This window comes from Globicephala melas, chromosome 2 (assembly GCF_963455315.2).
Source record: "Globicephala melas chromosome 2, mGloMel1.2, whole genome shotgun sequence".
NCBI lineage: Eukaryota > Metazoa > Chordata > Mammalia > Artiodactyla > Delphinidae > Globicephala > Globicephala melas.
This window is the reverse complement of record NC_083315.2, coordinates 75,282,652-75,294,668: the sequence shown is the minus strand read 5'-3', so window position 1 is coordinate 75,294,668 and position 12,017 is coordinate 75,282,652. Positions and strand designations below refer to the sequence as shown.

Here is a 12,017-nt window from a genome sequence, read left to right as displayed (position 1 = left end):
ACTTGCTGTTCATCCATTCTGAATGTAATAGTTGGCATCTACCAGCCCCAAACTCCCAGTCCATCCCTCTCCCTCCCCACTTCCCCCTTGGCAACCACCAGTCTGTTCTCTATGTCTATGAGTCTGTTTCTGCTTTGTAGATAGGTTCATTTGTGCCATATTTTAGATTCCACATACATCAACTTTCATATCTTGAAAACCTACTAAGTGCCTTGCAGCATGTCAAGGTCAAGGTGAACAATAGTTCCTGCCTCAGGGTGCTTTTGAGGGGCTAAAAGCATAAACCTACCTACAGCAAGTCTTATTTTGAAAGAGGAGCTTGCTAAACAGTAACTGTCCCATTGGTGGACTCACCTGAGGGGAGACATTTTTGATTGGAGGTGATTTCTTACGTCCCCTTGTCCTTTCACAATGGGTTCCTCCAGGCTGGCTGGGTGGCGGCTACCCTCCAACCAGCTCTGGGAGAAGAGGAACAGGGCTGGCTCCAGGAACTTTCCACTGCCCTGGGTGCTCCCCTCTTCTAACCCCTGTTTCCAGCTTCCCTAGGAAGCTGTACTCCTGCCAGTCTCCAAAATTATGACTCTCTTAGATTTAAAAGTAAAACAAAACAGGTGATATGTGTGTAAGGCTTCAGGAAGTCACCTGTGCTTTGATATATTGGCATTTTCTTGTTCATATTAGCCCCAGAGTGGCAGAGGCAGGTGAAGAAAGGACCCTCACGGTGTAGTCAGCAGTCAGAACCCCTCCCCACTGCAAGCCCACTTTGGCTTAGAGACTCAGGAAAAGCATAGCTTTCTTCACGGACTGGGGAGAGGAGGGAAGGCTTCCCAAAACAAGCTCACCAATAGGTTCTGTGGGGAGTCAAATGGCAAAGTGTCATCACCATCATCATCATCATCACTCCTTTGTTTACAACTATTTCCACAACCCAGAGGTCCACATTTCAGCGTGGTCACATTGACAGTTACTCTAATTCCCCCCTCCACACTAAATGTCATTGGCACTCTTCATATGAGTGTCCTTCATCCCTAGGAATCAAGCCCATATGCTCAAAGATGACCTTTGAAAATTTTTTCCCTGCTTTCTAAGGCAGAGAAACCTTTATAAACTTGGTGAAGAAGGTCTAGAAAAGAACATAGGCCCAAGCGTTCAAATAAACCTGAATTTGAATCCTAGACCTACCACTTATTAGCCATGTGACCTTAAAATTTTACTTTACTTCTGTGCCTCAGTTTCCTCAGCAGTTAACTGGACTAGTACCCACCTCACCGGGTTCTTAGGAGGATCAAGTGCATGTAATACAACTATGACAGCATCTGGCAAGTGTTCAATATGCATTGTTGTTACTGTTGTTACTAGCAAAGCCAGCCGGGGATATCAGTAACCTACCCCAGAGCAAGCCCCTCTACCTGACCTTGCAACTGGGTTAGAATCAAAGAGGCTGATTTCTCTAGTCAGAGTTTAGGCTGGAGTGGAGGAGGAAGTGTTGCTCCATTTGTGTGTGTGAGATATACATCGTTTATGCAGAGAAACTACAGAAAATCCACTCAGACACTGTGACTACCTCAAAATAAACTGAGCCCCTTACCTCAGTGAGAGGCACAGCCCACAAAGGAAGGGCCATTTCCCCTTAAAGAGATATCTCTTTTGAGTCCTAAGATTGTTTCTACATCCTCTGGACATGGACTTAGAAATGACTGGACATAGATTTAAATCTTACAAGTATAAGTATATTGACTAACAAATATACTGAAGTTAACTGTTTATATCAATCTCTTTGGGGTTATTGCTTTATAGTTAGGCAAAACCCAGTAGATAGATGATACAGAGAGATGAGAGAGATGAGAGAGATGAGAGAGTGAGAAAATGAGCCACTTGAGTACAAGTTTCTTTATATATTTGACTTTCTTTTGAGAAAGCTAAACTTCCTAAACAGTGTCTAATGAGGCCATGAGGATTATTAGTCCTCTCTTCCTCTCCACTCAAACACACACACACACACACACACACACCTCTGTCTCCTCACATACAGTTCCTCACACCTAGAAGACTGAATTCTGCCTGCAGTCCCTAGATAAGGTTTCCTTCACAATAATTCTCCCTGGCCTGCCCTCTGACTTTCCTAATCACCTTATCTTCCTTGCAGGTGGCCACATCAACCCAGCTGTGACTTTTGCAATGTGTCTTTTTGGACGGACAAAGTGGTTCAAATTCCCCTTTTATGTGGGGGCCCAGCTCTTGGGAGCCTTTTTAGGGGCTGCAACCCTCTTTGGCATTTATTATGGTGAGTAGGACCCCTGAGTCCAGAGATTAGGGAGAACTGGCTATAAGTTGAAAGTCAGAATTACTTGGTAGGAAGAGGTGAGATGAGGTAAGAACAGAAAACGTTCTCCACTTGACACGCAGTTCTAAGAGTCCTAAGTTCTAAATAATGGGGCCAACATTATCATCAGGGCACGTTCAGGAAGCCTCTTAGTGAAAATGGTCACAACTTAAATGGAGGGCAGAACTTAAAGGAAGTATATTTTTAGACCCAACCAGCACTACACTGTGAACAATGCCAAAGTAAGCAATAGGCCACTGGCTTCTCCATGGCTTTCTCTGATTTGGCTGGGAAGGGGGCCGTTGACTTGTGGCAAGGAGAATGATGAGTAAGTACTTAAAGAAGGAATCTGGAACAAAGTCTTTGAAGGAAGAAGCATAGCAGAGAAATGGGCTGGGTGGGGAACCTCTTCTCCCTTCCATCCAGTAGCCAGGGCTTCCATTCTGCAACAGTCCTGGGGGAACCACAGTACTGACGATCAAAGACCCAGACTTTAGTTCCATGTGAACTATGTATGTAGCTGTGTGACTTCAGTAAGTCATCTGACCTTATTGGTCTCAGTTTCCTCCTCTGGAAAATAAAGAAATTGAACTAGTAGGTGACTTCTTAGGCCCTTCAAACTAAAAAATGTTGGGGTTCCATAAAATCAAGTGTTAAAGTAGTTCCTACTCTCTAACCCAAGGTAAGTCTTAATACTTTATGACTCTCAAACTGAAGCCCTTAGGAACTAGAATTTATGAGCCAAGCCTGAGAGGTACATTGTGGAAAGGGACCTCTTCCCACAGAGTATCCTAAGAATTAGAGTAAGAAGACTAAAGAATTACTCAAGACCAGACCAGAAACCTAGAGCACCAGCTGCTGTGGCCAGAGAGGCCCAGGGGTGGTGCTGGCTATGTCGGGGACTGCTGTGTTCCTTGTTCTAAGGGCATCTTCACTGTACCTTGATGCCCTCAAATTCTGGACCGCTATTAGGGGTTACTGAGAACCCTCTGGGAATCATGAGCTCTGCATAGAGCAAGTCCAAGCTTCACTTTCACTTTTAGTCAATCTTGAAAATTCCAAGAATTCCCCTCAAAGAAAAATGGTTCCCAAGACCCACTGGATAAGGATTTGGCTCAAACATGGAGTGAACCATCAAGGGCAGCCGGGGCTTTCTCTCTCTGACCCGCTATCCTGGGAGTTCTCTGGGTATCTCTAAAGCTACCATACTGTGAAGTGAAAAGAGGCAAATGATATGGATCTTCCTAGCTGAACCTGAGGGTTCGCCTGTACTTGTTCAGCACAAGACCTGGCATAGGCCTACGTCCCCCCCTGCCCAGAGGATGCTAACATGCCAGAGCTCTGTCTTCCATAGATGCATTTCTGTCTTTTGCTGGTGGAAAACTGCTCGTCGTGGGAGAAAACGCAACAGCACACATTTTCGCAACATACCCAGCTCCGTATCTGTCTCTGGTGAATGCATTTGCAGACCAAGTAAGTGTACATTCAACAAAGACCTAACTTTCGTGAAAAGACATAATCTAATAAGGGGGATGCATAGGAACATTACAGGCCTATCAGAAAAGAAAGGCTATGTTTCCAAAGTCAGAGGTCCCTACGCATAACCCAAGCTTTGTTGACAAATTTCTGCCCTTGCCAAAGTGGATACCACTACGGGTTTCCTGCCTCCTCTTTAATATATACACTTCTTCCACATCAGTCAAGCTTCAGAGAAAAGTGCGTGACTGGACATTTCAACCCCTGTAGGGGCAAATGGGGTTTGTTCCACCTAACTGTCTCTTTTGTGCACGTGATCTAAACGTAGAGGCCTCAAGAAAAGACACTGTGATCTCAGTTCAAGGACTGTGAAGTGTAGTAGTTGAGCTTAGAGTATCCCAGGTCTTCTGTGTCTCCCCACGTGCATAGGTTTATCCAGACTCTCTAGGCAGCTAGAAGTGTCTCTGCCTTAATGACATTTAAACAAGCTGCATCCAAGCATCTGTCGTGTAGCCAATAGCACAACTATTCTGGTCAAAAATCACTTGTCTGGTTCTCGTCCTGATTCTTCTGCTTATGAGCTGTGTGCCCTTGGGCAAGTTTCTTAACCTCCTTCTATCTACATTTCCTCATCTGTAAACTGTGAATAAATAGGATTTATCTCACCAATTGGTGTGAAGTTCTAATGAGAAAAAGCATACGAAGTACCTGGCACATAATAAGTGTCTGGTAAATAGAAGCTATGATTTAGCTGTTAAAGTAAAATAATAGTTTGGAAATTTTAGAAACTAGAGAGTGGGGAAAACACCCACCGTACCACACCACTTCAGAATACCTGCTCTCATTGTTTGTATAATCTCTTACAACTTGTTTTTATGTTGTTTTCAAGTATAAAATATAATGCACATATTTTTCTTAATATCATAAGCATTTAAAAATGTTACCAGATAGCTCTTATATTTGTTTTTTTGTTTTGTTTTGTTTTTGCGGTACGCGGGCCTCTCACTGTTGTGGCCTCTCCCGCTGCGGAGCACAGGCTCCGGACGCACAGGCTCAGCGGCCATGGCTCACGGGCCCAGCCGCTCTGCGGCATGTGGGATCTTCCCGGACCGGGGCATGAACCCGTGTCCCCTGCATCGGCAGGTGGACTCTCAACCACTGCACCACCAGGGAAGCCCTTGTATTTGTTTTTGATGGCTGTATAATAGACTATAGAATGGGCACTTCATAATATAGTTAGCCCTTTCCCTATTGATGGGGACTCCAGTTTTTCAATACTATAAATGATGTTTAACTATTTATTTACATATTTGCTTTATGATGTTTCCATATTTTAGATTATTTCCATGATGTGGTTCTCAAAATATCCAACTGGGCCAAATTCACTACATAATCTTACGGATTATTTTTAATGCAGGTTGCTAAATTACTGATAAATTGCCTTTCAAAAGTGTAGTATGTGCTTAGTTTAATTAGGAAAGCCTGAGAGAAGTGGTATCAGTTCCCTAACACTTGGTATTGTTTGCACTTTTTTTCATTGTGAATCAGTTTTTCCCTCTTGTTTCTTAAATCTATTTTTCTTTTATGAATTTTCTTTCCATTTCCTTTGCCCATTCATCTATTGATGTCTCACATTGCTTTTCTCACCACTTTGAATGAGCCCCTTTGTTCATTTTTCCAGCCTGTAGCTTGCTCTCCATTTAGCTGGTAGTAGCTCAGCAGGATAGTGTAGTAAAGATAACAGTCTCTAGAGCTGAACTCTCTGGATCCACACCTGCCTGTCACTGACTGTGTCACCTTGGGCAGGTAACTAATCTGTAAAGGAGAATGATATCAGCACCCATGTCTAGGATTGCTGCGATAAGGGTCTGGCACAGAGTGCTCAACCAGCATACGTTACTTATTACTAGGTTTGTTTTTAATGAGAGTGGGTGAATTTTGAGGTGGGCAAGGGGGAAGAATATAAGCTAAATCCCTTGTATATTTTCTCCCTCCCCCAGGTAGTGGCCACCATGTTTCTCCTCATTGTCATCTTTGCCATTTTTGACTCAAGAAACTTGGGAGTCCCCAAAGGCCTACAGCCCATTGTCATTGGCTTCCTGATTGTTGTCATTTCTTCCTCTCTGGGAATGAACAGTGGCTGTGCCATGAACCCAGCTCGAGACCTGAGTCCCAGACTTTTCACTGCCTTGGCAGGTTGGGGGTTTGAGGTCTTCACGTAAGTAACAACGGTCAGGGAGGAGGGAGGAAGATTCACACTGTGCCTCAATGGGGACGGCTGTGCTTTGACCTGGAGATGCAAGAGTGCAGATGGGAGGGTGAGGTTAAGCGCATCCTCATAATAAGTGTGGAACGTTTCACTGGTGATTTATGATACGGGGTGTGTGTGTGTGTGTGTGTGTAGGAAAGAGAGAGAGAGAGAGAAGGGGGAGGGAGACAAAGAGATAGACACAGAGACATAATAAGAGACAGAGAGGGACAGAGAGACAGAGAAAGATAGAGAGGCTCTAGATAGTTTCAAAGAGATAGGTTTGTCATATATAATAATGATTTCTCAACTGGTATATGGCTTTATGTGACTATTTTGGATGTAGAACTTGTCTACGTATTCACTTTGTGACAAAGGGGTAGAATTTCTATCTTCTGATACTACTATAGGGCTCTTTCTAGGAGACCATGCTAGCTTCGCTTCATTCAACAGATCTACCTTAATCACCACTTATGCTGTGGTCACTGTGCTAGGCAAGGAAATTTCAAAATCAGATAAGACACTGGCCTTGAGCAATGTAACAAGTGCTCTGGTAACCCCTGAAACAAAGTGCTAAGGGAACACAGATGAGGGAGTGGCTACCTCTACCCGGGGAAGCTGGGGGAGGCACCACAGAAGAAGTGAGCGCTGAGCTTATTCTTTTTTTCTTTTTCTTTGGCCATGCCATGTGGCTTGCGGGGTCTTAGTTCCCCAATCAGAGATCAAACCCTTGCTCTCGGCAGTGAGAGCGCGGAGTCCTAATCACTGGTCCCTGAATTCTTGAAGCATAAGAAATTCCTAGCGGAACAGGCATCAAAGAGAGCCTGTGCACAGGAAGTGGCAAGACCCCGTGCCTTACACCTCAGAATGTGCTGATGAAACATGCCAACTGCTGGTACCAAGCTCCCAGGACAAACTTTTCCCGTTAATTCCTTCCCACCGTCCCCCCCTAAAGTCATGGTGGCCAGTCCCCAACCACTCATCACATCTCTCTCTGGGAAAGGCACCCACCTTTGTTCCCCAGGAAACAGGGCTCTAACATGGAGAAAGAGAAGCAGGGAAAACATGTGTGAGCAAATTTTACTTTAATGTCTGCTGTGGGAACAAAACACTTGAGTGTCCCTAATGCTGACCTATATATAGCTGTACACAAGTGATGAATTCATTTAAGAGTTTGGGTTGCCTCCACCATCATGAAACACAAGCTACTGAAATCACTGACACCATTCTGATAACCACCACAGACAGCATTAGAGCTGCTATAGCGTAAGCATCATGAGGACAGAGACCTTGACCATGTTTTCACTGCTGTGTCTGCTGTGACTAGGATGTGGTCTGGCACATAGAAAGCCTCAATAAAAGCTATTGAATAAAAGTATGGATAAATGCTATGTGACACACATATCCTAGGAGATGAGGGATAAAAAAGAATCAAGAAACATTCCCTATCTTTAAGAAACGAACAATGCAGTGAATTTATAGAGCAGTGGTTCTCAGCCAGAGGTGATATTGCCCTCAGGGACATTTGGCAATGCCTGGAGACACTTTGGGTTGTCACAGCTGGGGAGGGTGGGGGCAGATGTTGTCACCAGCATCTAGTGGGTAGAGGCCAGTAGAGGGATACTGCTAAGCATCTTACAGTATCCAGGACAGATCGCCACAACTAAGAATTATTCAGCCAAATACGCTAAGAGTGCCACAGTTGAGGAGCTCTCTTCCAGAATGATCATACTAGAACGTGAAAAGGTTGAACAAAATGCCAACTAGGAAGATCATTTGTATTCTTCCCATGTACTGTCAAAAGCATACGTTAAAGATCTCCTTATTTCCAAAGCCCAGAATTGGCCCATGAGTTTCCTTTAATCCCAATTTCCTGAGGTTCACTCCAGGAGACCACTGCCCCTACCATCAAGACACCTCTGTGAGCTTCACACAGACCCCGAGAACAAAGGTGCTCCACAGTGATGTGACCTCTGTTTGAGCCCTGCTTGGTGATTCACCCAAAGTTCTAAGAGTGATGGTGGTTCTAAAGAGGTAGAGATCTTGCCTCTTTTCTTTGCTTTGTTGAGTATATGGCAGGAGACCATGTCTGTGGGAGAATGCTGAAATCACCTAATGCCAAACTCTGAGCACCATGTCCCTTGTTAGCATCAGGGTCTTTTCCCCTCATTCATGCATTCATTCATCCATGCAGCTACCTGATTTCTTATTCAAGGCCCTGTGCTAAAGATGCCCCTCACCGTTGTTGCCCTTCACTGCTTTATTTACATTCTATTTCAGAGTAGTGAGCATAGGCTCTTACACAGGTTGGAGCTGTCAAGTGCCATTAAAGAGATTTGACTAATTAACTCCAAGAGTTGAGAGAAGGTTTGTAGCTCCAAATTTGAGAATTATGGGGGTGGAAGTAGGGGCATTTTGTAGTATTTGGACATGCTTAAACAGCAGACAGAGAGGATATTTCAGGCAGAGAGGATTCTGTATCCCAAGACAGAATGTTAAAATAACACATGATCTAGTTTAGTTGGAAGGGTGCATGAAGAAGCTTGGAAGGGCAATTGTTTCAGACCCTTAGAGGACCTAGATTCCCAGAATGAGACTTTGGGGTTTTTGCTGCTCCCTCTTCTGTAGGTTATAGGAAGCAACAAAAGATTTAGGGCAGAAGTTTGACACGTTTAGAACTTCAATTTAGCAAAATTGATCCGACATTATTATATAGAACAGATTAAAGATGAGTAGAGGGGGCAGAAACCAGTTAGGAAATAGCTAGACTAACTGATAATCCTCAACCAAAAAGTTCCCAAGGAAACCGCTGAGGGATAACAGGACTCCAAAGTGTCCCTAAAGTGCCCCATCCTTTCAGGGTTCTACATCCAAGCTAAGCATCTCAGGGGACTTTCTAGTTTGGATCCACACCCAAGGTCTCAGATAAAACCGAGACTGCCTTGGATCCTCACTTGCCCCTGTATGGCACGGAGTGAGGATGACAGCGGGAGTGGGGCTCCAGCAGGTCTGACAAGGGCAAGACAGACCCTGGCTGACTCTTGCTTTTCCCTTAAGTATTAGGATGTAAGCGAGTGGTCTTCACTAATTCACTTTAAAGTGTTGATAACTTAGTGGATGAAGGATCTCAGGGGTATTGTTAATTTTTAAAATAGTTTAACCAAAGGAATGAATCCCTCATGATGGTACCGTAAGCAATTAACACAGACATATTTCTGGCATCCCCCAAATCACAGTGTGCAAATAACCTTGTTTACCTGTGAGGCCAGGCAGGGAACCGTATCAGAGCTCCTCCATTTAAGCCTTGTGACCCTGGTGCAACACATCCAGCTCAAGAGGGTCCAGCCAGTGAAAGGAGGACATGTGTGCTGGCAGATATCTTGGACCCTAATCTGTTAAATGACAGTAAGAGATGTGCCACAAACCAGTGATGGAAGAAAGGAAGTGATGGACCAAATAAGGTGGCTTAAACTTGCTTCATGTGCTTACCTGAAGAGAAGGCTCCTAGCTCTTTAAAGCTCAGGTGCCTCTCAAAGAAAATTCCACCTGGATTTGGAGGCATGGGAAAGGGCGCTGTGAGAACAGCTGAATGCAGTGACCTCGTTCCAGTGCAGTAAGAGTGACATCTGCTGGCCACTGTGCTTAATGACGGTGCTCTTCCCCGGAGCCTGCGTTTATGCTCTAAGACTTATTATCTTATTGTGAGCCTGCATTGATGATCTAAGATTCAGGATCTAAGAGAGTGCTTGGATGATGCAGGTGGAAGGGACCACTGTTCAGATGGAAGAATGAAGCTCAGAGATGAGGAGACTTTGCCCAAAGACCATCTGGACCCTCCTGAGATTAGAACTAAATCTCATGAATTCTAGGACAGGCCCCCCTGTTTTGTGCTTATTTCCTTTATTACCCTTTCTAATAAAAAACTGATACAAAAAAAAGGTCCCATGGAAATATGTATAGTTGTTAGGAATAAAACTAAAAATAGCAGCCATGAATCCTTCCCCCAAATAGAACATTGTGAAATTCCCATGCGTAGTTGTGTTCCTCTTGTTTCCTCTGCCTCCTCTGCATTACTCTGAATTTTTTGTTCATAATTATCCTGCTTTTAAAAAGTTTTATCTCAAACGTACATATCCTTAAACAACAAATTGTATAGTTTTACTTGCTTCTGACCACTCATGGTCCTTTCTACGGAATTATTTAAGTGGATTTTCTATCTCCAAAAGAGACGGTGACAATTCGCAAAGGCACCTGCTTTCTCTCAGAACTATACCTCCAATACAATGTGCTGACATTGAGGATTTCTGGAGGGGAGAGGGAAACATGGCAGAAAGTCCCTATCAGAGAGTAAGTTTAAGTAAGCTGTGACCTCAAAATATAAGTACTGAATTCAATATATTTAGTAGGTAATTCATATCTCTACCTTTGATTTTTTTTAATTCACTTATTGACAAATGTTTCCTGATTGTTTATTTTGTAAGTGCCCTCATATACCAATCATGTCCAGGAATCTCTCCACATCTCCCAACCATTCGCAATCCCCAGGACTCATTATTTCAGGATGAGGGGAAGGCAACTCCCGAATAATCAACCTGAACTTTACCTAAATGCCCTCAATTGTAGCCATGGGTTCGGGGACTATATTTTCTGAAAGGAAAATAAATGGGACATTTCTCTCACAAGTACTAATAGGACAATGGAATAGATCATCTGAAATCAGGTATACTGCAAAATCTAGGATGATGGTTGCCAAGCTACAGTGAGTGCCCTTATACTTAGCTCTTGCTCATTTAAAAGGGAGTCATGAGCATGAGAAATGACTAGCTGGTTAGTGAATAACTAGCAGTAATACCAGGAAGAAGGCCAAGTGGTGTATCACTAATTTCTTTGTTTGATTTCAGAGCTGGAAATAACTTCTGGTGGATTCCTGTAGTGGGCCCTTTTGTTGGTGCTATGGCTGGAGGCCTCATCTATGTTCTTGTCATTGAAATCCACCACCCGGATCCTAACCCAGACTGCGAGGAAGAACAGCCAGAGGACAAACCAGAGAAACATGAACTTAATGTGCTAATGTAACAGCATGCTCAGCTCCGGGTTTACAATTGGCTACCTACTGGGCTTTACACTTCACAAAGCACTTTCACACATATCATCTAATTTAATCCTTATAGTCACTGTCTGGGGTAAATATCATGCTGCTCATCTTTCAAATAAGAAAACAAAATCTCAGGGAAGTTGAGTTGCCTAAGGTCACATGGAAAGTTGAACATCACTGAATGCACCCTATGCCTTTCAGAAGATTAGTAATTGGATGAAAACCTTGGCCAGCCCCTCCTGGCCGGCCAGAAGTGGGACTGGCAGCTGCCAGAACATGTACACCTTCTGGGCATCATTCTTTTGGATCCTAAGTTACGAAGACCGCCACTGTCTGGTTTTATTCCCACTGTTATTGAAGCACTAACAAAGGAAAGAGGTAGCCATTAGATCATACTTTTCATCTGCTGAAGAACATTATCAGAGGCCTCCCTTCCTAGGCCACGCTTAGTCTTGCTAAGTCTTGATCTTCCTTCCCTGCCAATTCTAACACTGTACATTCCAGGAATTTCCTCTTGGTCAGGCTCCTCCCTGTCACTTTGGTCAAAAAAGTCTGTGAGTTACAAGCAACAGAGAAACTGCTCTACATCGAGTGATGCACCTTCAGTCAAACTGTTATAAAGCTCAGAATTCCCAGAGTTATCCAGTTTCTCAACTGCTTTGTGATGATAACAAAACAAAAAGCACATGTGAATGTCTCCAGGGGCCTATAATAGACTGTAATAGATTGATATATGGATTTTTTTATTTCTCTGAAACTACTTGGCATTTCCTATTTGAAATAAATTTGGGGTGAGGTTTTATTTTGGAGTTTTAATAAGTATTAAGATTGCTAAGTACACTTAGTTCAGAGGTTGTCTGTCCTGTCTACAAATT

At 43.6% G+C, this 12,017-nt stretch overlaps 1 protein-coding gene across 2 annotated transcripts in view; it reads left to right on the top strand.

The window, feature by feature from the left end:
• The window catches only part of AQP9 (aquaporin 9), a 33,151-nt gene extending 22,028 nt beyond the window's left edge, over positions 1–11,123 (top strand). The window contains exons 3-6 of one of the 2 annotated variants that reach the window (XM_030878817.2): positions 2,147–2,284; positions 3,678–3,796; positions 5,800–6,017; positions 10,949–11,123. In XM_030878817.2, coding sequence (XP_030734677.2) covers positions 2,147–2,284; positions 3,678–3,796; positions 5,800–6,017; positions 10,949–11,123 — 650 coding nt within the window. The remainder of the gene's footprint in view (positions 1–2,146; positions 2,285–3,677; positions 3,797–5,799; positions 6,018–10,948) is intronic. The other variant, XM_060293565.1, reaches the window with a different exon arrangement.
• The last annotated feature ends 894 nt before the right edge of the window (positions 11,124–12,017 follow it).